The 25,974-nt window shown below is 55.1% G+C and overlaps 1 protein-coding gene across 1 annotated transcript; it reads right to left on the reverse strand.

The window, feature by feature from the left end:
* Positions 1-3,072: 3,072 nt before the first annotated feature.
* On the reverse strand, positions 3,073-24,691 carry PPIL2 (peptidylprolyl isomerase like 2). Its single transcript, XM_012776701.3, has 20 exons — positions 24,542-24,691; positions 22,794-22,843; positions 22,220-22,265; positions 20,746-20,808; positions 18,715-18,766; positions 15,648-15,699; positions 13,483-13,574; positions 12,121-12,210; positions 11,001-11,076; positions 9,779-9,939; positions 8,346-8,421; positions 7,719-7,825; positions 7,285-7,374; positions 6,930-6,963; positions 6,306-6,423; positions 4,613-4,669; positions 3,982-4,054; positions 3,822-3,884; positions 3,579-3,715; positions 3,073-3,273 (listed from the first exon to the last, which is right to left on the reverse strand). Exons 1-20 carry the CDS (start codon positions 24,571-24,573, stop codon positions 3,177-3,179), a joined length of 1,566 nt encoding a protein of 521 aa, XP_012632155.1. The 5' UTR covers positions 24,574-24,691; the 3' UTR covers positions 3,073-3,176.
* Positions 24,692-25,974: the final 1,283 nt, after the last annotated feature.

Here is a 25,974-nt window from a genome sequence, read left to right on the forward strand (position 1 = left end):
GCTGGCACATGAAGTAGCGACACCTGTGGCTTCAGCCTGTAAGTGTGCCTGCGGGCCGCTGAGCCCTTCCTGCTGGAGGGACGGCCCCACGGTGGCAACCTGCAGCACAGGCTCCCTGCTAGTCTCCATTCCTCTTGGGGGACCCTGGCCTCAGAGGCCTCGGGATGGGGTGAAATGGCTGGGGAGCTCGTGCTATCCCCAACCTGCCGGGCCATGCAGGGGACAGGTCCATAAGACTTCACTTAAATCGGAATCTTTTAAAATCCTTCTGACCAATTTTTGTATATACTAAACTATATTTAAAGCTTTTATATGTTCTGGGCAAGTTTACTGCTCCTTCAATTTGAGCACTTTGGTCTTTGTATTGTCTTTGGTGATGGCATTGATTGCAGATTTTTTACTAGTTCTCTTATGACTTATTTTGTATTTCTTTTTTGTAATTGATACCAACAAAACTTTTATCACTTTTTTGTTGGTCTTCTGCAAAATACAAGCTCCTTTTTAAACCAAATGAACTGACCGTGAGCTGGCTTCAGGGGAAGTGATATTCACAAGACAATAACCAGATGTGCTGGAATGTTCCACCCTCTTAAATTCCTAAACAATATCACCCATGACTTAAATATTTAAATTATTTAAAATAATTTTTCCTTGAAAACAGTGGGAGGTGATGTCAGGATTATAAATGCATTTAACTTACACTAGTGTCTCTGGCAGTGCATTTGCTTTAGAAACATAGTTGTCATTATATATATATATATATATATATATATACATATATATATATATATATAAAATGTACACACATAGTATTTTTATACTTTAAGGATTACTCTTGATGGCATCTGTCAGATATTAGAAAAGATCAGAAATGAGGATTTCCCCCAAAGTCCTTTAATTAACATGTAATTACCTCATTGGGTAATTATAAAAGCCAAGTGATTTTAATATCTAGAAAACTACAATTTAAGCTCTAAAATGACCTACAGAAACGTAAGCCCTCATCAGTCAAAAGGCCCTCAGCTTGGGGGGCTACAACCTCTGCCCTGAGGTGAGCACATGGCCCTGAGGCCTCCTCTCAGGCTACAGGTGAGGCCGGCCAGACGAGGTGGCCTGGGGGTCCACGGAGCTTGTGCGCAGGCCACCCTCAGTGCACCTTCAGCCCTGGTCTCGTGTCTGTGTGAGGTTTACAAATAAAGCTTACGATGTCAAATGTCTCGTTTTAACTCATGCCCACAGTTGAGCTATGCCCTGATGCGCATGGACCAGCCCTGGCTTCCGGCAGGGCACTGGGAGAAGGTGGCCTTAGGGTTCCCAGGCGCCTCCCCATGCTTCTCTGCTCGGTGCATGGCCATCGGGCTTGTGCATGAGGACAGAGTAAGGTGGTCCAGGCTGTCTCCACAGGGCACACAAGGTGGTGCAGGTCCTCACCACAGCCGGCTGCTATGGCCGTCCTGGGCAGGCGCAGTTTGTCGAGTAAGCCATTTGCAAGCCTGAGTTCCCTCCTGCCTGCGCCGGCCTGGCACGGAGGGTGTCAGGGGGCCTGGGAGGTCACTGCAGAAGCACTTGTTCCCAGCACCAGGACAGAGGCAGTGTGGGAGCCCGTCAGGGAGATATAGGGCTGTGCCTGCAGCTTCAGCATCAGAAATGGGAGACGGAAGAGCCACGGTACATTCTGGAAGTCAGAGCTGATGAGAGTTGCTGACAGAGTCAAGGTTTTGGGAGAGGGAAAGGAGAAAACCCAAAACCACACCTAAGTCAGGATTTAGTGTCAGGAATGGGAAGGAGGTGGCGGCCCAAGGAGAGCAGAGCCAGGGGCAGGGCCTGTGTCTCCCTGGCATCCAGAAAGCCTGGGTGGCGGGGCCTGAGAACCAGAGAATGGAGGCCAGACCAGCACAGGCTCTGAAGATGTGATGAAAGGCCAGCGAGGGCTGGTAAGCAGAAAGTTTTTGGAAACATTCAGCAGAAAAATGGGGGGCAAGGGAGAGGTCTCTAAGGTAGGACATGCTGCTGCCGCTGCCCGGAAGCCAGGAGAGGCTGGGACTAGGAGCAGAGTCCTCAAGCATAAAGACAGGCAGCCCTGGGATGGGAGCCAGGCTGGCAGAGCAGGCCCATGGGAACATGTCCAGTCCCGCAGAGCCCAGGCAAGGGGTGGCAGGAGAGGTTTTTGAAGTAACACCAGTGCTCTAGTCCAGAGTCCTCATACTTCACCAGCCTTCAGAAGCCCCTGAGGGTTTGTCAAAGCAGATGGAGGAGGCTACCCCCAGAGGCTCCGGGTGAGAAGGCCTGGGGCCTGAGAACTTCTGGCTCTAGCAAGGTCCCAGGTGATGGTGCCAAGTGTGTAAACAGGCCATCTCTGAGAAGATGACAGAGAAAGCAAGCCAGTGGGAGCCAGCTGTGGCGGCTCACACCTGTGGTCCACCTACTCGGGAGGCTGAGGGAGGAGGATCACTTGGGCCCAGGAGTCCAGCTTGGGCAACACAGACTCTGTCTCTATAAAAAATAATTTTTGGCTGGGCGCGGTGGCTCACGCCTGTAATCCTAGCACTCTGGGAGGCCGAGGCGGGCGGATTGCTCGAGGTCAGGAGTTCGAGACCAGCCTGAGCAAGAGCGAGACCCCGTCTCTACTATAAATAGAAAGAACTATTAATTAATTGGCCAACTAATATATATAGAAAAAACTAGCTGGGCATGGTGGCGCATGCCTGTAGTCCCAGCTACTCGGGAGGCTGAGGCAGGAGGATCCCTTGAGCCCAGGAGTTTGAGGTTGCTGTGAGCGAGGCTGACGCCACGGCACTCACACTAGCCTGGGCAACAAAGTGAGACTCTGTCTCAAAAAAAATAATAATAATAATTTTTAACAAAAAGGAAAACCAGAGTGAGGGACACGGTCCTCCCTCCCCCAGGCCTGCCCACCGGAGGTCCGGGCCTGGGCCTGGGTCTAGCACAGGCTCCGTGCCTGGATGTCTGGGAAGTAGGCTCGAGAGGGGCTGAGGCCTTGGAAACGGCCAGGCCACCTGGCACCAGGTGGGGAATGGGGAGGCTCCCGGGGCCAGGAAAGGGGACCCAGGCAACAGGCAAGAGCTTTATTGGATGGCAGCCTAGGAAGGCAGAAAACTCAGGGATAGCGACATAGCCCCACATCCCCACTGGGACCCACAGCGGCCAGCCTGCTGCTACCAGGAGCTGAAGTCCCCAAAACCTCGGCTGGGCTTCTTCTTGGCCGTGGGGACAGCTGTGCTGGTGGACGGTTCTTCCTCCGCCGCTCGTTTCCTGGGAAGCGAAGAACCAGACTCCAGCATTGTGCAGGGCCGGCCGGGCCATCCTGGCACGCCCGCTCTCCACGCAGCCCGCCGTGCAGAGGCCCGGTCCCCTCGCACCGCTGCTGCTCCCATGGCCCCCCGGAGTCGCTGCCGCCTGCTCACAGGCCCCCTGCTGCAGCAGCCCCAAGGCAGGGTTCAGCCTGCCCGAGCCCGGGCTTGCTGCTTTCTCACCACGGCCAGGTCTGCCCCACGGCCTGGGTCCCAGCCAGCCTCGGGGAGCACCACAGGAAACGGGGCCCAGCCCTGCCCACTCACGTGGCTGCCAGGTTGATGTACTTGCCCACCCCTTGGCGGAACGCCTGGGGGCCCTGGCTCCCCGCCTGGGGCTGGCTGGTCTTCACTTTGGTCTCCGGGGCCACCTCCAGCTGAGTCTTCTTCCGCTCCTCAGCGATCTGCAGCGGGACAGGGCTGGGGCTGACCTGTGGCGCCTGGGCTAGGGCTGTGAGGAAGGAGGATCTGCCTGGGCCCCTCCCCCGTGCGGCATCATGCCCGCCTCACCTGAGCATCGGCCTCCTCATAGGGGTCCACGAACACGGTGGTAGCGTCAATGCGGATCTCCTCCTGGCGGCAGAGAGGCGCTCAGTGCGGCAAGCCCGTCGCTCCCGCCTGCTGGCGCCCAAAGGTGCAGCGGCGTCCCAACGTCACCCTGGGCACATACCTTGGGGCGGTCAGTTTTGGGGTCACTCTCCACGTTCTCCATGGCTGTCAGTGTGTCAAAGCCGCCAACAACCCTGCAGCAGCAGGACAGAGGTGGGTCTCCATGTTCCCAGAGCAGGGCGCCCCCTGGCCGAGTCCCCAGGGCACACCGCGAAGGGAGCAGCCAGGAAGGAGAGCCCTGGGCAAATCTAGCTGGTTTTGTAAATAAAGTTGCATTTGGATAGGACCACACATGTTTCCTTCCATATTGCCTGTGTTGAGCTGCCACTGTAGAGCAGGGTAGTTGTCACAGAGACCATGTGGCCCACAAAGCTGGAAACCGCCGGGACCCCTACGGGAAACATCTGCCAACCCCTGGACTAGATGAGGAGAGAGACTGACATGGCCAGACTTCAGGCTCGGGTGTCACTGGGTCTGGGACAGGGCAGCCGGCCAGGCTGGGTGGGGACACATCCCCTCCTCTCCTGAGCCCAACAGGCCTGGAGAGCCAGACGTTCCCACCCAACAGAAGTTCCTGAGTCTCTACTCTGGAGCATCAACCCCAGCAGTGACAGCAAGGGCACCCCAGGCACAAGGCAGTGGGCGGGCCCAGGTAAGGAAGGGACCTGCCTGCCCGCAGGTGCTTCTCCTACCGTCCAAAGATGGTATGCTTCTTGTCCAGGTAAGCACAGGAGCGAAACGTGATGAAGCTGGGAAGGAGGGTGGGGGTTAGGGGGAGCATGGTGGGGTCCCCACCTGTCCTACCTCGGTCCCAGCCACTGCTAGGCACATACCAGGAGCCCCCACTGCCGCCTGCTGGGGCAGGCTGTGGCCAAGGCCACCCAGGTCACCCCCGACCTCAGGCTCCCCAGGAGGGAGCCCAGAGCACAACCACCTGCCGGGTGGATCCTGTGCCTAGAGCAGTAGGTAGCAGTTGCATGGGAGGTGGCTGGGATGGGGGCAGAGGGACAGCCAGAGCCAGCTCAGCCCCGCCCCGCCAGGGCCCTACTGAAGGACCAAGGACTCCAAACCAGGAGAAAGGAGGCGATGGAGCAGAGCGGGCGTGCGGGGCTGGGGAGCCTGGGCAATAGAGGAAACACCAAGGATGATCCCACCCAGGTCCGTCAGCCGTCTCAATTCCACCCCATTTTTATGACAAATCAGACGGCACGACAGCACTGTACTGGGCGCCCAAAGGACACCACGGCCTGGTCCCAGCAGCCCCAGCGACTAACGCGCACACCAGGGCATTGGAGAGGACGCCACCTTTTGCTGAAAAGCTTGACTATCTAGAAAACCCAAGAAACTTCTTTGTTGTTGTCTCGCTTTGTTGCCCGGCTGGAGTGAGTGCCGTGGCATCAGCCTAGTTCACAGCAACCTCAAACTCCTGGGCTCAAGCGATCCTCCTGCCTCAGCCTCCCGAGTAGCTGGGACTACAGGTATGTGCCACCATGCCCAGCTAATTTTTTCTATATATTTTCAGTTATCCAACAAATTTCTTTCTATTCATAGTAGAGACAGGGTCTCGCTCTTGCTCAGGGTGGTCTCGAACTCCTGACCTTGAGCGATCCCTCCTGCCTCGGCCTTCCAGTGTGCTAAGAGTACAGGCGTGAGCTACCATGCCCAGCCCCCAAGGAACTCTTAATGAAAACTACTTAAATTATAAGAGAATTTAATAAATTGGCTAGATATAAAATAAACTAGTTTTTTCTATACATGAGCAATAATCAACAGCTGAAAAACAATTCCAGTCATAAAAGTATCAAAAAGTATAAATTCTTAAGGGGCAGCTTAAGGCAAGGGACATAGTTGTGACAACTACGAAATGGCATTAAAGTCAGCAATACGTCCCAAGGGTGAGTCAAGCCATGCTGTCGGACAGGGACGGCGGGACGCGCACGTCTGCTCTGCCTTCCATATCGCGGCTGCCTTCCGGCGCTGCGGCCACGCTGCCTGCCCGCTGCTCTGCCCGCGCGTTGGGTCACACGCTCTGCGGAGCACCGTGTCTGTCCGGGCACCCCTCACTGTCCAGCCCGCACCCTGTACGCTCCGTCCCAAGGCACCGGTGTCAGAGGCTGATCTCCTGGCGCTGCCCCGCCACGAGCACCCCTGGCTCCTGTGAGTGGCGGTTTCTGTTCCCTCGAGGGCACACGCTGCCGTGTACGGCCCTCCCTGCCCACTGGCTCTGGGTCCCCTTTTGACGCAGTTGCACATGCTCCACGTGGGGGTGCCACACACTGCCTGGATCGGATTCAGGACCAGCACAACCTTTAGGGAGTGCCTAAGAGGATCAGCCTGCAGGGAGCTCGGGTCACTCCCCAGGCCCCGCCCGGCCCGCAGACTCACAACTGAGACTTGTTGCTGTTGGGCCCCGAGTTGGCCATGCTGAGGATGCCCCGGCCCGTGTGCGAGAGGTTGGGCCGGAACTCGTCCTTGAAGGGCTTCCCCCAGTATGACTCCCCACCTGGAGAAGAAGGCGTACAGCTGGCAGCAAGAACCCAGGGCCCTGCCGGGCCAGCCCGAAAACTCTGGGTCCTGAGGGGCATCAGACCTTGCTGGGCCGCCTGGAGCCCCTCTGCCCACACGCAGGCTGCTGCCCACTCACCCTCGCCCCTCGGGGGCCCTGCCCAGGACAGGATTAGAGGGTCAAGGCCAGTCAGCATCACTTAAGCTGCAGGGCGGGGCAGGGGCCAAGCAGCTGCCAGGCTGGGCTTAGAGAGGCCTTGGCAGGGGGAGCTGGCCAGGGACTAAAGCGACCATCCCTGGGAGTCCAGGGAGGAGGTGACACACTCCGTCCCATCTGTCCGTGGGCCGCATGACCACCTGGAAACGGGAGAACCGATGGCCTGAGGGGCACAGCGCCGGGGCTGCAGGTGATCTGTGCGATCCCTTGAATTCCCACAGGGTCCCACCGCCAAACCCTTTTGCCCCACGGAACAGCCAAGGGTCCCAGGGAGGGGCGACACCTACCTGTGCCTGTGCCTGTGGGGTCTCCACCTTGGATCTGTGAGAAGAACAGAAGCCAGTGAGCCTGTCGTGCCCTGAGGCCCACAGTCCACACCACCACCCAAGTCCCCACCTGGCAGACTAGCTCCACGGGGGCTCTGGGCTCTCGGTGAAGACCAGGGGCCCTCCCACCCCTCTCTGAGGGAACCTATTCTGCCTGGGCTGGGGACTCAAGGGGCAGCCACGGGTTCCTGGACAGATTTACCTATTGGACTTGCCCTGGTCACCATGGCCTGGCCCAGGTGTCTGGGACAGGCCCCTCCAGCCCCCTAACATCCCACCAAGCACATTTGTGCAGCCAGTGACTCACGCCACTCACCACAAAGTTCCTGATGGATCTGTGAAAGATGGTGCCGTCATAGTAACGCTTCTTGCAAAGCCTGATGAAATTTTCACAGGTTTTTGGCGTCTGCAAAACAGCCCCGATACTTCTGTGAGGTACGCAGCACCCAAGGGCAGGCCAAAAAAGCCACTCGGGGCATTTAACACATGGCAGACATGGTCAGCTGCCCTGCACATGGGGCAAAGAAGGACTCGAGTGGCCGTGGGGCCCAGAGCAGGGGCAGGGACAGACACGGGCAGGGCAGCAGACAGAGCTAGCCCAGTTGTGTCCAATAGGCCCCCTGGAGCAGACACAGGCACCATGGCTCCCTCTTGGGGACAGGCTACTAGTGGCAGCTCCATGCTGAAGACATGGCTGCCAAATGACCCAGAAAAAGCCCCGGGGTGGGGTGGGGGGGCTGCCACACCCACCAGGTCACAGTGCAGCTCCAGGTTGAGGTCGCCCCTGTTGGTGTGCAGCCGCACGTAGCCCTTCTTCTTCACAAACTGGTAGCGCAGCACGTCCTCGTCGATGGCAGCTGCGAGCAGAGGCCTAAGCTCAGGGCCTGCGCTCGCCCTGCAGCAGCCCCGCCGGGCCAGGCAGCACCGGCCCTGGATGCACAGGCTTCACAGTGCCCAGCGCGGGGGAGAGCAAGAGAGCAGGGGCCTCACAGGCTCACCTGGGCCTCGTGGGGGCAGCAGTTAAAGAAGGTGCCAGAAACGTCTGGACATGGGCTGACGGGGCAGCCTGGGAGTGGAAGAATCTGGGGCTCAGGTGACAGTGGGGGCCACTGACAAGCAGAGGCCATGGAGGGATGGCGTCTAGGTGCCCATAGAGCCTCAGGGCTGTGAAACCGTGAGGCGGGGCCAAGGGCCGCAGAGCAAGGAGAGGAGCGCCTGGCCTGGGCCTGGCACACACTGCAGCCCCTGACCCCAACATAAAACCCACTTCCCAAGAGGGCCAGAGCCCGCCTGTCCACTCCTGGGCGCACCACTGAGAACTGCTGGGGAAGGTGGGCAGGGGTCACACACTGTGACTGCAGAGGCAGAGGTGGCTACCTGCTTCATGCGTGGTCTCTGGAACCATCGCGGTGGAGGTGAAGGAGGCGCTGACCTTCCCCGTGGAGTAGTGGGCCTGCCAGAACACCAGGCAGCCTCAGCAGAGCCCTGGGAGGCCAGCGAGTGGGAACATGGATGCCCGCTTCGAATCCAGCCACACATGGTCTCTGTACCAGGGCCCCTCCTCCAGGAAGGCCTCCCTGATCCCCAACCCTGGGCCCAGCAGACAGCCGGGCCAGCATTGGCCTCCACTCAGGGCCCAGGCCAAGAGCCGAGGATGGGGACCCAGTGACAGCAGTGGGAGGGAAGCCACGGCTGGCCTGAGCCAGGGCCATGGCCTCAACTGGGCTCCAACTCTCATGACCTCACGTGAAACCCTGGAACAAAATACTACACGGGACCAGCCACCTCATCCTTAGGAGTGTGTGTGACTCCTCCTTTCTTTATAAAGGTTACACATTTCTACAGTAAACACATTATCTCTTTGATCAGGGGAGAGAAAGCCCCAATAAATATTTCTTATCATAGAGAAAGCAGCGGGGTTTCTCCCCATCAGGAGAAAATACACCGAAGTGCTAAGGGCGGTCGTGTTAGAATACGAAGGCCACGGTCAACAAACTTTCTTTTCTAAATTTCCCAGATTTTCTAGAATTTAGATAATTCTTTAAAAGGGAGGCAGGGCGAGGTGGCTCACGCCGGTAATCCTAGCTCTCTGGGAGGCTGAGGCGGAGGCGGGCGAATTGCTCGAGTTCAGGAGTTCGAAACCAGCCTGAGCAAGAGCGAGACGCCGTCTCTACTATAAATAGAAAGAAATTAATTGGCCAACTATTATATATAGAAAAAGAAAAAATTAGCCGGGCATGGTGGCACATGCCTGTAGTCCCAGCTACTCGGGAGGCTGAGGCAGGAGGATTGCTTGAGCCCAGAGTTTGAGGTTGCTGCGAGCTAGGCTGATGCCACGGCACTCACTCTAGCCTGGGCAACAAAGCGAGACTCTGTCTCAAAAAAAAAAAAAAAAAAAGAAGGGGAGAACGTCAGTTTCCCCCCAGCAGCACTCCCCAGGCTCTGCCTGAGTGGGGTGAAAAGCGAGCAGGATACCCCAGACACAGGCCTGGGCACAGCAGCATAGGCACAGTGACCCACAAGCACCAGGGGTCCCCGAATCGTCCCAATTCTGGCGAGGCAGATCTTCGCAGCCAGGGCTGCCTCCCCTGTGAGGCTCTGTTTACCTGTCAGTTGGTTCTTCACCACCCAGCACAGATGTCGGCCCCACCCCTGCCACCTTGGCCACCCTGAGGACTAGGCACCCAGGGACCCAGAGACACTACAGCCCTGGGGGTCCCCCAGCACCCCACAAGCCCCTCCCTAGGACTACTCCAAGAGGCTGGGGACAGGTGGGGGTATGGAGCTCGCTGAGCGCCCTCAACACTCACGGCATTCAGCCTGTCCACCTTCTTCTTCTCCGGGCCCCTCATGGTGGCTGCCAGAACCTCGTCCCCTTTGAACTCCTTGTAGAGCTCCTGCAGGGTCTCCCGCGTCTCCGCGTTCGTGTTTTTCAAATAATAAGATGGGTCCTGTTTGGCCTTCTCTTCATCTGCAAAACAGAACACGGCCTTGCGCGCCGAGCCTCAGCAGTGCCCAAAATGTGTGTGGCTGGGACAGGACTCCAGAGCAGACGGCAACGGGGAACCACAGGGAACTCAGGCCACCCCATCTGGCGCCGGTGCCCAGCCACAGGCCTGCAGGGGCCGCCCTCGCAGTTACAGACGTCTGGGGAAGGCTTCAGGTCAATTTGTATTTTCTTCTTTGTATTTATCTGCATGTTCCAATCTTTTTATAGCATGTTTTGCTTTTGTAATTTTAAAAGTTATTTTTAAAAATAATAGAAGTGCTTGGGGTCTGTGAAACGCCACTGGATGTGCAGTGCCCATTGGTGCCCACTCCAGAGGGCGTGTGCTGCCTACAGGGTGGGGGCGCGGCCCACCCTGTGGAGGGGAGGGGCAGCACCCCCAGTCCACAGAGCACGGGCTTGGCCGGACCCCAGACACCACGAGCCTCTGGGTCTCCCGAGCCAGATCATTGCTCAGTTTCCCTAAATTCTAAGTGGTTCGTGCAACAATAGACAAGTGCCTGGGACGCTGTCCTGCAGAGCTGAGGCCAACTGAGCCCCGAGCATGACTCACTGGTTGCTCCAAAGCTGCGTACGGCCACAAGTGAGTCCAGAAAACATGAGGACCCCCATCACCCCAAGATCCACTCTTTGATAGCACAGGCCGTCCACGGGGAGGACAGGGCACAGAACACAGGGCCCAGCTGGCCCCGGGACACAGGCTGCACACAGACCAGAGCCTCCACCCCATGGGCAGCCCCACGGCTGCGCTGGACAGAGCAGGGGTCGACGGGAACTCAGGGAGGCGCACACCCACGGCCGAAGGGGAGAAGGTGAGGAGGCATCCCGGCAGGGTGGCAAGGCCGACCCGCCTGCGTTTCCAGGCTGCAGTGGGCTCGGGTCCTCTGGGGCTGAACAGCGTTCAGAAAACGCAGGCCTGTCTGGGCTTGAGCTCCGTGTCCCCAGAGGGCGGGGGCTTTGCCCAGGATGCACTACCCCTGCTTTCCCCAAACCCTAAACCCAGCCCAGCCTCTGGTGGAACATACCTGGGTCTATTATTTTCATGTTATTCTTAACATGAAAGAAGTTGGAGACATTGAACTTGTCCAAATTGGTGGGGTCCTGTGGCAAAACGACAATGCCCAGCGCAGTGAGCCCAGCACTCGAGCCAGCCACGCCTGCAGCCCAACAGCAGCCATGCTCGGCCAAGGCGCGTGGGTGCCAGGAGGGGGACGCAGCGGCGTTGCCCTGAGGCTGGGGTGTCCAGCAGGGAACAGGGGAAGGGGGAAGAGCTCTGGCCCGGGCAGGGTGACAAGCAGCAGCAGGGTTGAGACAGGGCACAGAATTGCTAGCTGTTCACCAAACTGTGTGCCATCCCTGTTAGGAAGGCACAAACAGGAACGTGGACAGCCATGGGGCCGCCCTCTGATTAGAATGGGATGAGTCACAGAGGAGGTGGCTGCACGTGGCCTGGCCCTACTTTTCTTTCTTTCTTTCTTTTTTGAGGCAGAGTCTCACTTTGTTACCCAGGCTAGAGTGAGTGCCGTGGCATCAGCCTAGCTCACAGCAACCTCAGACTCCTGGGCTCAAGCGATCCTTCTGCCTCAGCCTCCCGAGTAGCTGGGACTACAGGCATGCGCCACCATGCCCAGCTAATTTTTTGTATATATATTTTTAGTTGGTCAATTCGTTTCTTTTTATTTTTAGTAGAGACGGGGTCTCACTCAGGTTCGTTTTGAACTCCTGACCTCGAGCAATCCACCCGCCTCGGCCTCCCAGAGAGCTAGGATTACAGGCGTGAGCCACCGCGCCTGGCCTGGCCCTACTTTCCTAAGTCAGCGCTTTCCATCTACTCACTGGGGCTCTCTGACGCCTGCAGGGCGGCCTGTGCCCGATGCTGGGCCCAGAGTGCACGCCAGTTCCTGCCCTCGAGGCACTGGAGTGGCCACTGTGCCCCAGATGGCTCTGAGGGCAGAGAGGAGGGACCCCGACACCAGGCTAGGGGGATCATGAGAGCCAGACTGAGGAAGTGGCCATGCAGAGGCCTGGGGTGGCTGCAGGCGGGGGCCTTTGGGACACTGAGGGCAGGGTCGCCGGAGGGGAGACCACCACGCCCAGAGAGCCACAAAGAGGTTGGGGGCCCCTCCTGGCGGGAAGCAGACTCACCTGCAGGGTGATGATGTCCTGTCGGGAGAAGGGCTCATCGCTCAGCAGGTCTCGGAAGTTCTTGGCCTTGATGTTCAGCTGCTCCACTGCCTGAGGCCGGGAGGACGTGGCATCTCGGCGCCTGCCCTGAGCCCTGGCACTGCGGCCTGGGAGAGCCCTGGCACTGCAGCCCCAGGCAGGAGGCCTGGAGCCACCCCGGCACCATCAAGAGGTGAGGAACCCCAGAGACAGCTGTGCACACCCCACACAGCGGCCACTGCTGTGAAGGCAGAACCCACTGGGCCCCAGATGTTGGCGCCAATTCAGCCTCTCGGTGGCCTCCCCGGGGAGGCTCGTCATGGTGCCTCACGGGTTAGCAAACACGCCCCCGCCCATGGGCCCCCACCTTCCCTGAGCACCTCCCATGCACCAGGCATGGCGCTGGGCCCATGCAGCCAGCCATGAGAACATAAAATAATGCGAATAAACTGCTGAGCGCAGAGTCCGGGAACACAGTAGGTGTTCAGTATGTCTCTTCAACAACAGCAGTTACTGTTATTAATAATTTCTAAAGTTGTTACCAATTTTCTGGGACAAAAATTTCTCAGTGACCACTAGATGGCATTAAGGTTCATTTGTAGACAGTATGGTCCTTACTCATGACAGTAAAAACGTGGTGAAGAGTAATTTCATACATATTGCTCTAAGTCGTGTTTTCATCAGTTGTGATTTTGCGTTATTTTATGTAGAAAATGAGATGTGGCCTCGTGGTGCACCATCAGCAAGGGCCGACCCAGTCCTTGTGCCCTTCCAGCAGGAAGTGGCCCTAGACCCCTGGGGCAGCACCAGCCACCAACCCTGCAACCCTCAGTGTAGGAACAGAAACGGCAGGAGAGCAGGCTGCTCCTGCAGCACTGGGCCTGCCTCTGCACGGGCGGCCAGCTTGGGAGTCTCTGCCTCCTTTTCCCCGACCCACTCCGGGGCAGAACTCCTCCCATGACCAGGACCCACTCCTTCCTGGGGACAGTTGGCTCCACCCAGAGCCAGGGCCCAGCACCCCCCTCACAGCCCTGGGGGCCTGTCCTCTGCAGGGCCTGGTCTTTGACGAAGACATGGGAGGACCTCAGGGGGAAAATGGCCTCTGTCCAGCAGCCAGGACCACCTGGACTCCAGGTCCAGAGGTGGCAGGAAGCCCCCACCCCTGTCTAAACATGGGAAGGCTGCCCAGCAAGAGCTCTGGCAGGACACCCTGCGCCAGTGGCTGTGAACCCAAAAGGACAGGCTGTGCCCAGCCCATCCCAACACTCAGCCCAGACGGCACAGCCAGGACCACACACCTGAGGCCCCCACACCATGTCCCCATGTCCCAGAGCGAGGACCTACCTCGTAGGCATAGACGTTGCCGGTCGTCCTGACAGCCACAATGTGGGTGTTGTTGGTGAACACAGTGAATAGCACTGGGCAGTGGTAGTTCCCTAGTGAGAAGGCATAGTGAGGCTGGTCACCTTGCATGTGGGCTGTGACATCCCAGTGAGAACTGCTGGGGACCAGGGCAGCAAAGAACTCAGCCCCAGGTCAGAGGATGGAGGAGGCAGAGGTAGAAAACTCCTATTCATCCTGCAAGACCCAACCCCAGCACCACCTTCCTCGGATCCTCCGTGGCCCCCAGTCCACCCCCGGGTGACCACCGACCTCCTCCTCTTGAAGTCGGCCCACGGCAAGAAACAGCCCATACTCCCAGGGACCCAGACCCTCACCACCTGTCCCCGTGCCTGATCACTGCTGCAAACGCCTGACCAGCCCCCTGCCCAGAAAGTCCCCACCCCGTGGCCAGGGGCCCTGTCAAATAAGCCCCAAGAAAGAAACTGCAGAGAAAAAAGTGGGAGGAAAACTTCTAAAGTAAGAGACTCAGAGACATCAACCACACACATTTGTATGGACTTTTTAAACATCCTAATTTGAAGATTATAAAAAAATAATTAGGAGACAATTATGGAAACAAGACACTGGCCGGACATTCGATGAGACTAAAGAACTGTAAATTTTTCTGGGCTGAGAGTGGGATTGTGGCTGTCTGTCTTACATCCTTATGTCTAAGTGCTACCCAGTGAGGTCTCCAGGCCAGGGACTGGCTTTCTCCGCCAGCACAGAGGGGCTGACAAGCCAGGGCAGGCTCACGGCACCAGCACTCTCCGCTTTCATTCGTCTAAAATTCCAATTAACAACAAAACAAAGGAAAAAAACTTCTAGATCAAAGTTATTGAAAAACAAAAAATAGAGAAAAGTTAGACCAGATCTTGTTCCCTCCTCAGCGGTTCCCATCTTAGAGCAGAAGAGCAAATCTTCCATGGCTGCCCAGGCCCCACAGGAAGGCTGTGCACGCTGTCCCCAGCTCTGACCTCTCCCACCACATCCCCTGCTCCTGCCCCAGCCCACACTGCTCCCCTCAAGCGTGTGCCCACCCCAGGGCCTTTGCACTGGCTGTGCCCTCGGCTGGTCAGAGCTCCCAGATCCTACAGGCTCCTCTACCCAAACCTTGTCCCCCTGCAGCCCTCTCTGCCATACATCTGTCCATGGCAGAGGCAGCACCTGACACACCCTTCTGGGCAGTTTTCTGGCTTTCCCCCCACTAGAACATAGGCTCCCTCGTTCAGGACAGAATAGTCTCCACACACGGCAGGCACTCAACAGGTGCTTGCCCAGTGACAGGTGCACACTGCAGCCCGCCCTGAACCAGCGATCGCAGAGGGGAGGCACTCCCTGCCCTCCACCAGCTGCCAAGGACATGCTGCGCTGCTGTCACCAAGGACCACTCACTCATTCACCTGTGAAACTGGCACCGACCACGGGCCGGGATCTGGGTCAACAAGGGAGGCCCAGCCTCACGTGGTTCAGGGTCCCCTGGAACACACATGCCCGGGGCACAGGGACAACCACCCACGCCATGGCAACTGCATGGGCACAAGGCCTGGGCCAACCCACAAAGAACCCAGACAGCTAGATCTGTGCCCAGGCAGGGGCTGGGCAGGAGGGTCGCCTCACCTTAGATGTCTGGCCCTGAGAAGAGCGGAGGGCGAGCAGGGGACATAAGCGGGAGGAACCAGCGCTGGGCGGGGCCTCATGAGCAGTAGCAAAGGGCGGCCCAGCCCAAGAGCTGCCTGGCAAATCCCTCTGGACCAACTGCCCCGCTGCCTGCCCACACCGCGTCCTCCACCTGAGCAGCTTCAGCCTGCATCGAGGCTCAGACCAAAGCCTCAGATATGGCCCGGCACCACAGAGCCCGCTGTGCCCACAGAAGCCACTCGCAGCTCGAGACAGCTCAGCCGCCTGTGTGGAAACCAATGCCCGACACCAAGGCTGCGCCCCCATGAGCCCCGGCTCACAGCAAGCTGGGCCTTTGAGGAGAAATCGCATGGTGCCTTTCAGAAAGCAAAAGCAAGTGTCTAGCTTGATCAGAAGGGAAAGACAGATTCTGCAAGAGACCTAGGAGAGCCGGGGCCCTGGGTCCACGGGCCAAGTCCTGGGCTGGCCGTGATGGCTCTACTCACCCTCGCTGTTCTTGGCGAAGTTCAGCTTGATCAGGGACCTCCCATCCAGTTTCTGAAGAAGCACAGTGAATAATTAATAACAAACAGCTGGCTGGTATAAAGATATGCCAGGCCAGGAGGGAGTCAGAGACACACTGGAGTGGCTGTGTTTGGACACTTTTATAGTGAGCACAGATTACTTCTGAAATTAAAAAAATGAATGTATTTCTTCAGCTATTGGGGGGCTATGCAGGTGTCTACTTATTTTGCCATATAAATATTTAAGAAAAACAAGACATTAAAAGTCGAGGGACCCTGTAATATTCTGAAAGAAAAAAAGATACAAAAAAAAAAAAGTGGAAGGAAAAGAATAAATACACCCAAACGCTAAATATGGTTGTGATGGGAAGATGGGATCCTCTATTTTTCTTTTTCCTTTTTTTTTTTTTTTCTGAGACAGGGTTTCTAGAGACGGGTTGCTATATTGCCCCAGTTGGAGTACAGTGGCTATCAGAGGCACGATCCTAGCCCACTCCAGGCTTGAACTTGTTGGCTCAAGGGATCCTCTTACCCCAGCCTCCTGAGTAGCTGGGACAATAGGCACATGCCACCATGCCCAGCTAATTTTTCTGTAGAAACAGGGTCTCGCTATGTTGCCCAGGCTGGCCTCAAGCGATCCTCCCGCTTTGGCCTCCCAGAGTGCTGAGACTCCAGGCAGACCTGCACGGTCATCATGCTGTCCTTTCAGCTTCAGATGCTGCCCCTGATGACCCAGAAGAGTCACCCTGTCCTGCACAGTCAGGAAGTCCCTCCTACCTCTGTGTTCTATATCTGCTAACAAGGCTTCTGACACCAAACACGTGGGGTTTCCTCACCACATCCAATTCACTGAATCTCCAGACGCCAACTGGATATCCAACCATTTGACTCAATTCTGACATGACTCCCTGTTGTCAGCACAGACCTCACAGGCTACGGGTGCAGTCACAGACTGTGTCCGCCGCAGACACGGCCACAGGTCCAGGCCTCCCGAGCTTCTGCCTGATGGGCTGTACATCGGGGCTCCTTCACCTTCTCCTCAGGTCCAGCAATTTCCGAGACTGGCTCACAGAACTCAGAAAACCCTTCACTTGGCCAGATAAGGAGGTACAAGGGGCAAGATACAGAAAGGTCCCAAGCGCAGGAGCTTCTGTGCCTGCGGTGTGGACGTGCTCACCAGCACAGAAGCTCCCAGAACCCTTTGCTTAGGGTTTTCTTGTTTGTTTGTTTGTTTGTTTGTTTGAGACAGAGTCTCACTTTGTTGCCCAGGCTAGAGTGAGTGCCGTGGCGTCAGCCTAGCTCACAGCAACCTCAAACTCCTGGGCTCAAGCGATCCTCCTGCCTCAGCCTCCCAAGTAGCTGGGACTACAGGCATGCGCCACCATGCCCGGCTTACTTTTACTATATATATGTTAGTTGGCCAATTAATTTCTTTCTATTTATAGTAGAGACAGGGTCTCACTCTTGCTCAGGCTGGTTTTGAACTCCTGATCTAGAGCAATCCACCCGCCTCGGCCTCCCAGAGTGCTAGGATTACAGGCTTGAGCCACTGGGCCTGGCCTTTGCTTAGGGTTTTTAAAGTGGCTCCACTTCACAGGTACAATTAATTAATTCACTGGCCATTAGTGACCGACTCAATCTCCAGCCCCTTCTCCCCTGCCTGAGGTCTGGGTGGAGCTGAAAGTCCAACCCTCTAAATCACAAGCTGGTTCCCCTGGGGAGCAGAGCTACCACCTCCTCCTCCTCCTCAACTCAGGTTGGGCTGAAAGGGGTTCCTTAGGAATAATGAAAGACTCAGCTTGCCCCATGACCCAGGAATTCCAAGAGTTTTAGCAGCTCTAGGCCAGGAACCAGGAACCAGAGCCAACACACACTTCTCACTACAGCACAGCCTGAGATCCCAAGCACAGGACGATCACCTGGTGCCACCTGCCTACCCCTAGCACAGGACACACAGAGGCCACTCAGGAAGCTCTTGCTGAACTGAACCGGTCCCCTGACACCTGACTACACTACGGTTACTACTAGGTCTCTGCTACCACCAGGGAGAGAGACCTGCCTGGGAACCTCAGCACATCCCGCTGGCCTACCGGCCACGGCCTCCCTGGTCTGCTGCCTCCAGCCTGGTCACGGCCACAGGTCCTGCACACAGCAGGGGCCAACACCTTCCTGCTGGACGGACAGATGCCATTGAATAAATGAAGAAATGGCCCCAAATGAGGGAAGGAGAGAAATCTCTGGGCAGTGAAGGAACCAAGAGAACAGAGAAGATGATTAACACGTAGGAAAACCACGGGTTTGTAACAAAGACATGAAGTGGGATGTAGAAAAATGGAAAAGGAAAATGAGTTAGAACTTGACCCTGGGCACACACTTCCGAGCGGCACAGAATTTGCAAGACATATGAGAAAATGCTTGGTCTAACTCACAATAAAAATACAAATTAAATTTATTTTTTGGCCCATAAGTAGCAAAAATTTTTTAAAAATAGATGATAACCAGTGTTTCTGAGGCCAGGAGAAACAGGTGCCTTCTTTTACACGCTGCTGTTAGTGCAGAGACGCAGCCCCACTGCAGGGCAAGGAGTGGCAGCTGCCAGCGCCGAGACTGAAAACGCACCCACCCTGCGACCCAGCAGTCCCACAGGATGCTCCTGTGTGCCCAGAGACAGGCACGCAAGGACAGTCCCTGCGCCTCTGTACCGGCAAATGATAAAGGCCACACAGCACATCTAGAGAAGGACAGCAACAGCCGTCACAGAATGGGCCGCACTCTGCGCTGACACGCCCAGATCTCCAGAGGCGCTGCGGGGTGCGCAAACCATGGAACAGAAGGGTTCCCGCACTAGGAACGACATACACACACACACGTGTGTGCACAAGCAGGAAACATTTCCAGAAATGACTACGTAATGGGGTGGGGGACTGAACCCCCTCACTGTGCCCCATGAATGGTTCTCTAACACAGTCGTGATACACAAAACCTCTAGAATAAAAGGCAAGAGGACAGCGTTCACCAGCATCACTGCAACTCCTGCCTGGCCACCTACCTCTCCATTGCTGGGGTTGGTCCCGTACTTCTTAAGCCATGGAACGATGTTCCTAAAGAGAAGAGAGGACAGAAAGCATCACCGCAGCAGTCGGGCGCCACCTGGTAACAACACCGTGGTCCTGGAGGCGGCTTCTAGGTTAGAGGGTTTGCTTCCCTTCAGGAGGGGAAGAGCCCCAACAAAGGAAAGGGAGATATTTATGGATACACAGGTTTCAAAATATGTTCAGGTTTTTACTGCAGTTATGTATCAACAACAAAAACTGTAACAAGGTAAAAAGGTGTAACAAGGTAAAAAACTGTAACAGGGTAAAAAACAGGCCGGGCGGGGTGACTCACGCCTGTAATCCCAGCACTCTGGGAGGCAGAGGCAGGCGGATTGCTCGAGGTCAGGAGTTCGAAACCAGCCTGAGCAAGAGCGAGACCCCGTCTCTACTATAAATAGAAAGAAATTAATTGGCCAACTAATATATATATATATATATATATAAAAAATTAGGCGGCATGGTGGCGCATGCCTGTAGTCCCAGCTACTCGGGGGGCTGAGGCAGAAGGATTACTTGAGCCCAGGAGTTTGAGGTTGCTGTGAGCTAGGCTGACGCCACGGCACTCACTATAACCTGGGCAACAAGCGAGACTCTGTCTCAAAAAAAAAAAAAAAGGTAAAAAACATTTATTGATGTTGATATGTCTGTACAATAAAATACTGGGCCAGTGTCGAAAATTATACTTTCAGGCTGGGCGAGGTGGCTCACGCCTGTAATCCTAGCACTCTGGGAGGCCAAGGCGGGAGGATCGCTTGAGGTCAGGAGTTCCAGACCAGCCTGAGCAAGAGTGAGATCCCATCTCTACTAAGCATAGAAAGAAATTAGTTGGGTGTGGTGGCACGCACACCTGAGCCCAGGAGTTTGAAGTTGCTGTGAGCTAGGCTGACACCACGGCACTCTAGTCTGCGCAACAGAGTGAGACTCTGTCTCAAAAAAATAAATAAATAAAATGGACAAGAAAAAAAATCGTACTTTCAGAGAATTCTGAATGACCTGGGGGGAAAAGCCCTCATCATAACAGAGTGAAAAACAGATCCACACAGTGTTATCTTTGTTGTTGTTGTTTTAGAGACAGGGTCTTTCTTGCTCTGTCAGGCAGGCTGGAGTGCAGTGACACTCTCATAGCTCACTGCAGCCTCCAACTTCTGGGCTCTAACTTCTGCCTCAGCCTCCCAAGTGGCTGGGATTACAGGCACCACCATGCCCAGCTCATTTTTTTTTTTTTTTTGGTAGAGAAGGGTCTCCATATGTTGCTCAGGCTGGTCTCGAAACTTCTGGCCTCAAAGAATCCTCCACATCAGCCTCTCAAAAAGTGCTGGAATTACAGCCATGAGCCACCGTGCCCAGCCAAGTGTTACCTGTTAATACTTCACAACCACATTACTACAAATAAACCCACAGAAAAAATGAGTCTCAAAATTTATGGTAGTCAACCTGGATAGTGGGATTATGCTAAAATTTTCCCTTTTTCTTTGACATATTTTCTAAATTTTCTATAGTGAGCCTGAAACATGAAAAAATTATAGAAGCTGGCTCATGTTGAGAAGCAAAACTGGGCATAATGCTTCAAAACAGAGCACTAGAAAAGTATGCACCTTAACTATGGCTCTGCTGCCATAAAGTGGAAAACACTCGAGGCAGTTACATTCCAGAACAGGCACAGGTATGCTGGTGAGAACAGCAGGACCCCACATGGGGGTCGGGGTGTGGTCAACCCCATTCCAGGCAGTGACAAAAGCACTTGGCCAACTAGAGCTACCTGCCTGGGTGTCACGGCAGCACTCCTGCCATATCCCCGAGGACCTGGCTCTTCCTTCTCAGTCCCGAAGAGGCCACCTAGGGCTCGTGAGGCTGCTGGGACCAGGCGTCTGTCTGTCAGTGCCTGGCTTGGTGCTGCCTGGAGCCACTGACCCAACATCCCCATCCTTAGTGGCTGTCAACAGTCTCACCATGTTTGTTAGATCAAAATTCAAGGAAAAACTCACAGCAAGTCAAAGACGATGCCTTCAGGGGTGCAGACTGGGTAGACGAAGGGCTGTAGGGAGAGACTGAAAAAGGACAGAGTCACTCCTGGTCAGCAGCCGGCCACAGCTGGTCAGGCCATGGGCTGGCTGGGCCTGGCATGGTGACCTCCCAGGACACTGCCTCAGGATCCCTCTCTGGGCAACCTTCCACCCTAATTGCAGCACCGGGGCAAGCTCTAAACATCATGACAACAACGAATACCCATCTTCTCCCAACATGATCGCAATGGCCACATTTTCAAAGCACATTTTTACCCATAAATCCCAGGTTGTTAAAAAATGGTCACAATGCAGACCAGAGCCCTGCTGGAGGAACTGGAACCGAGGATGGAAGCAGCATCCATCACATCGGTTCATTCTGGATCTGAACATGACCACACTCCCATAAGGCCCATGACAAAACCTGGTGGGGTGGGAGAAACCCTGGCCAGCGATGCCCAGGCCTCCTTTGTTCACCCTCCCCAGGCAGGTGCTGGTGAGCAGAAAAGCCCCCACTAACCACATGGAAGCCCCTGGGCAGAGGCAGGGAAGGCCAGCTGTTGGGCTGCAGCAGCTGTGCCCACCCCCCACCCCTGGCCTCCCTGCACTGAGCACGACCCTCTGCCCCTCTCCTGCTGCACTGTGGTATCCAGTTGACCTGCCTCAACTAGGGTGCCAGGATCACAGCAGAACTCTGTCAGCTAAGGTCCACCCTGATCTACAGAATCAGAAGTTGGGGTGTTGGGGAGGATGCTGCGTAGACATGCACGTGTCCAGGGCAGAGGCGACCATGGTCTAGGCTTGGGGAAACTCAGGCCCAAGAGGTGCCCACTCCCACAGCCCCCCTTGCCCTGGGAGGAGCAATGTGCTTGGGTTCATCGGGTCTGGTCCTGCTTCTCCAACAGGCCCCCGTTTTGTTCATACAGGTATCAATGTGGGCTGAAGAAGCATTTGAGCGGTTCTATATCTGGGTCCCTCCCCACCCAAACAGTGACCTGAGTTCCCAGGTAAGGGGCAAAGGGCCTCCAGGCATCATTACTTTTGTTGCTGCTGCTACTGAATCTGGAACAAGAGTAAAGTGTCAAAGGCATGGACCCAGAGTCCGACCACTGGGTTCAAGACTCTGCGGCACCACTTCCCAGATGTAACACCAGGGTGAGGTACTTCACTCTTGTAAGCATCAGTTCTCTCAACTGTAAAACAGGCTTAACACCAGGGTCTACCCCCCTTGGAAGGTAAGAATGAAGTTAAAAGACAACGCACATCAACACAAACATGATAAGCAGAAAATAACCACTAGCTGTCATCATCGGTAGGTCCACCTTCTCCCTGTTTAGGGAAGAGCTAGGTGGGGGACACAGACAGAACCCCAAATGCATCCCCAAGGGACAGATTCACTATTAGAAAGTATCAGAGAACAACCACAAGGGAAAGACAAACTTGGAAAAACCTTTACCTGCAGTGGTCAAAAGGTAAACGACGAAAATTTGTTTGTGGGAGATCTGTTTAAAATAAAATAAAAACCAGAAATCTTACTCTGCAAAATATTTCATCTGTTTCATCATCAACAATTCAATTACATTTTATGAAAAAGTTCATGTGAATTACCTAGTAATTGCTGTGAATTAAAAACCTTTTTTTAGTTATAACCAAAACACATGAGGTACATCAAAAAAGAACTGAGACAAAAAACTACATACTTTTTTACTCTCAATAAACTATGACAATGCTCTTTTTAACTGTGGCCTTGATAGCTTTGATAGCTAAAAAGATCATTCTTCATATTCTTTATTAACTTGATAGAAAAAAAATGTTCTATTAACCTACATTTTAAAAACTCACCAAGATGAAACATGTTATCTTTTATTGAATGTATTTCCTCTTTTGTGAACTATGTCCTCAGCCCATCTGTCTACCATAGTTTCTGTGTTCTTGTTAATCGTCCATTTTTACAGCTCATTGTGTAATGAAGACATCATTCCTTAATGCCACCGCCCCCCAAGGGGGAACAGAAGGATTTCATGCCTTACCTGGCTTCTTGCCACCATAGAAGTGAGTGTATTCGGCACAGGTAATGTACCTGACGAGAAGAGAGGGAGACAGAATACTACTACCACCCCCTTCATAAAGATGACTGCGTCTTTAGAAATGAGTAACCAACGACTTGATCTTTGCTCATTCAATGAATGCTATGAAACACCTACTGTGTGTCAGGCACACAGCGATAAACACAATAGACATGGGGATACATAAATAAGTCAACAAATACAAACAGTCCTGCTTTGCTCTGAAGGAAACAGAATTTATCGGAAGACCTGACAATGAGAAGTCACTGTGGGAAGAGCTTTCCAGGCAGAGGGAGCAGCATACACAGCACTTAGCAAAGCCCTGAGGCAGGAAAAGTTGGGTGTGTTCCAGAAGGGGGCTGTCGCAGGAGAAGAATGTGCACAGGGCTTGCGGCAGATGAAGACAGATATGGGCAGTGGCCAGATCACAAGGGCCTCACAGGCCATGGTCAACACTCCAGATATGCCCTAAGTGGGATGGAAAGCTGTTAGAAGGTTCTGAGCAGAGCTCTGACGTGATCTAACTTAAGTCTCAAAGCATCAGTCTGGCCACTGTGTGTAGGGCACAAGCAAGAGAGGCAGCACAACATCAATCAGGACGGGACTACCAAGGTCCAGGAAAGAGGTGGCATAAACTCCACCTAAGGGGGAATGGGGACAAAGTGAGAAGTGTCAGTTCCTGAAAGAGCCAGCAGGATTTCCTGATGGACAGGAAGAGGTAGGTGAAAGGCACCAAGGCCAGCTCCCTGACTTCTGACCTGGGCAAACTCAGGACCATCAGGTGTGACTGCTGCAATAGGAAGGCTGGGGTAAGAGCAGGTGCAGGGACTGAAAATCAAGAGTTCCATCTGGGGCATCAGTCCTCCAAGTGGAGGTGTGAGTAAGCAGCTGACTATTGCAAGACTGGAGAGATCTCCCACAGAGAATATTTATGGAGGAGAAACCTATGGAGGTCTGGGAGAAGGGAGGAGGGTCCAGCAAAGGAGACTGGGAAAAGACGGGCCACTGAACTAGACTGAAACAAAGAGCACGTGGGATCCCAGAGACCAAAGAAGGGCTTCAGAAGAGAGATGGCAATCGCGCTGCATGCTGTTGAACAGCTCAACAAAATAAGAACTGAACACGTGATGTAGCAACACGTATGTTACTGGGATCCCGACAAGAGCTGTTCTGGGAGCAAAAGTCTAAGTGGAGTGGTTTCAAGAGACAGCAGAAAACGACAAGTAGTCTTAGGTCTTTCACTTGTTGGGACGAGAATCTGAAACACGGTGGCAGCTGGAGGGGAACACGGGGCACAGCGGCTTGCTTTAAATTGGAAGACTGCAGCATGTGTACAGGCTGACAGGCGTACCCCAGCACACGGGGACGCCGGAGGTACAGAGGAGAGACTACTCATTCGGGAACAAAGCTCGCGCGTGGACAGGGCCAGCCCGGGGCAACAGCATACAGGTAAGGAAAGACGGAGCTCGCGCAGCGCCAAGGCCGGCGGAGGCCACACTCGGGAGACCGCAGCTGACCGTGCTGGAGCCGGGATCCCGGAGGTCGCGGCGGCTGGGGGGTCAGCTCCCTGCCTGGGGAGCGGGGGAAGGCTCCCGTGGGGAAGCGACATTCAGGACCGGCTCGGGGGAGGAGGAAGAGGAGCGGCGCGAAGCGCGGGACAGACGGGGACTGACGCAAAGCGGGGCTCCGCCCCCGGCTGCGGCTCAACTCACATCTTGTCCTTCTGATGCTGTCGCTTCCCCATGGTGGCGGTGGCGGGGGAACCAGCAACACAGAAAAGCGACGACAGACAACTTAGACCCAGGCGCCTTCACCCTGTCCCCGACTACTTCCGGGTTCCGCGGCCCCGCCCCGGAAGGGAACGCCCGGCGGGCCAAGAACTGCGCCCCTGGCGCCGAATGCGCATGCTCTCGGCAGCCCGCCGCTGGGTTCAGAGTCTCGGGCTGAGCACTCTTGCTCGCTCTCGCGCCTTCAGGGGCCTGGCTACTTCCGCCTCGAAGCCCCATCTTCTTGAGGGGCCTCTCTCTGGACCGCCTCGTTTACCCACCCAGTCATGGCTCGACGCCATCCCCGCTCAGACCCACTCTGGCTTCTCGAGTCTTCTAAAACGTCCCCCTGGAACCCTGAGTCCCAGCAGCCTCTGCTCCGTCCCACTCTCCTGAAGGTACCAACACCCACCCAGTCGCCCAAAGCCAGTGGTTCTTGCCTTTTCTCATGACAGGGTGCTTCCCATCATCCAGGTTTCAACGTAAGTGTCGCCTCCTCAGACCTTCCTTGCCCACCCACTCCACATGTCCCAGAGGGCTTGCAACAGCTCTAATTCGGTAGCAATTTGGCGCACATACGGATTTACCACTGCCTTCTCACACACAGGAGGATATGGGAGGTAAGCTCCTTAAGGGCGGGCATTGCCACTGCTTGGCTCATCATCTCCAGTCCCAAGCGAGGTGCGGGACATACACCAGGGCTCAGGGAATGTCTGCACTTATCCGGTAGTCATCAGGCATTTAGTGAGGACTCACATCTCACACGCAGGTTAGGTCCGAAGGTCAGAGTGTGGGGCAACAATGAGAGTTAACATATTTTGAAAATTCCTTGGGGAGGTGCCAAGTTGGAAACTAACAGGCCAGTTCATTTTTCCTCTGGAGAGGAGCAAGATCACTGTTTTTGGGGGGTGTTTTTGAGACAGAATCTTACTCTGTTGCCCGGGCTAGAGTGCCATGGCGTCAGCCTAGCTCACAGTAACCTCAAACTCCTGGGCTCAACCGATCATCCTGCCTCAGCCTCCCCAGTAGCTGGGACTACAGGCATGCGCCACCATGCCCGGCCAATTTTTTCTTTTCTTTTCTTTTTTTTTTGAGACAGAGTCTCACTTTGTTGCCCAGGCTAGAGTGAGTGCCGTGGCGTCAGCCTAGCTCACAGCAACCTCAAACTCCTGGGCTCAAGCCATCCTTCTGCCTCAGCCTCCCGAGTATCTGGGACTACAGGCATGCGCCACCATGCCCGGCTGATTTTTTCTATATATATTAGTTGGCCAATTAATTTTCTTCTATTTATAGTAGAGATGGGTCTCGCTCTTGCTCAGACTGGTTTTGAACTCCTGACCTCGAGCAATCCGCCCGCCTCAGCCTCCCAGAGTGCTAGG

Source organism: Microcebus murinus, chromosome 22 (genome assembly GCF_040939455.1).
Source record: "Microcebus murinus isolate Inina chromosome 22, M.murinus_Inina_mat1.0, whole genome shotgun sequence".
NCBI lineage: Eukaryota > Metazoa > Chordata > Mammalia > Primates > Cheirogaleidae > Microcebus > Microcebus murinus.

Coding starts and splice junctions, on each gene's coding strand:
- PPIL2 (XM_012776701.3), bottom strand. CDS start 24,573: ATGGGGAAGCGACAGCATCAGAAGGACAAGAT. Junction 22,266..22,793: donor CTATGGTGGCAAGAAGCCAG/GTAAGGCATGAA, acceptor TATTTTAAACAG/ATCTCCCACAAACAAATTTT. Junction 4,055..4,612: donor AAGCATACCATCTTTGGACG/GTAGGAGAAGCA, acceptor CTGCTGCTGCAG/GGTTGTTGGCGGCTTTGACA.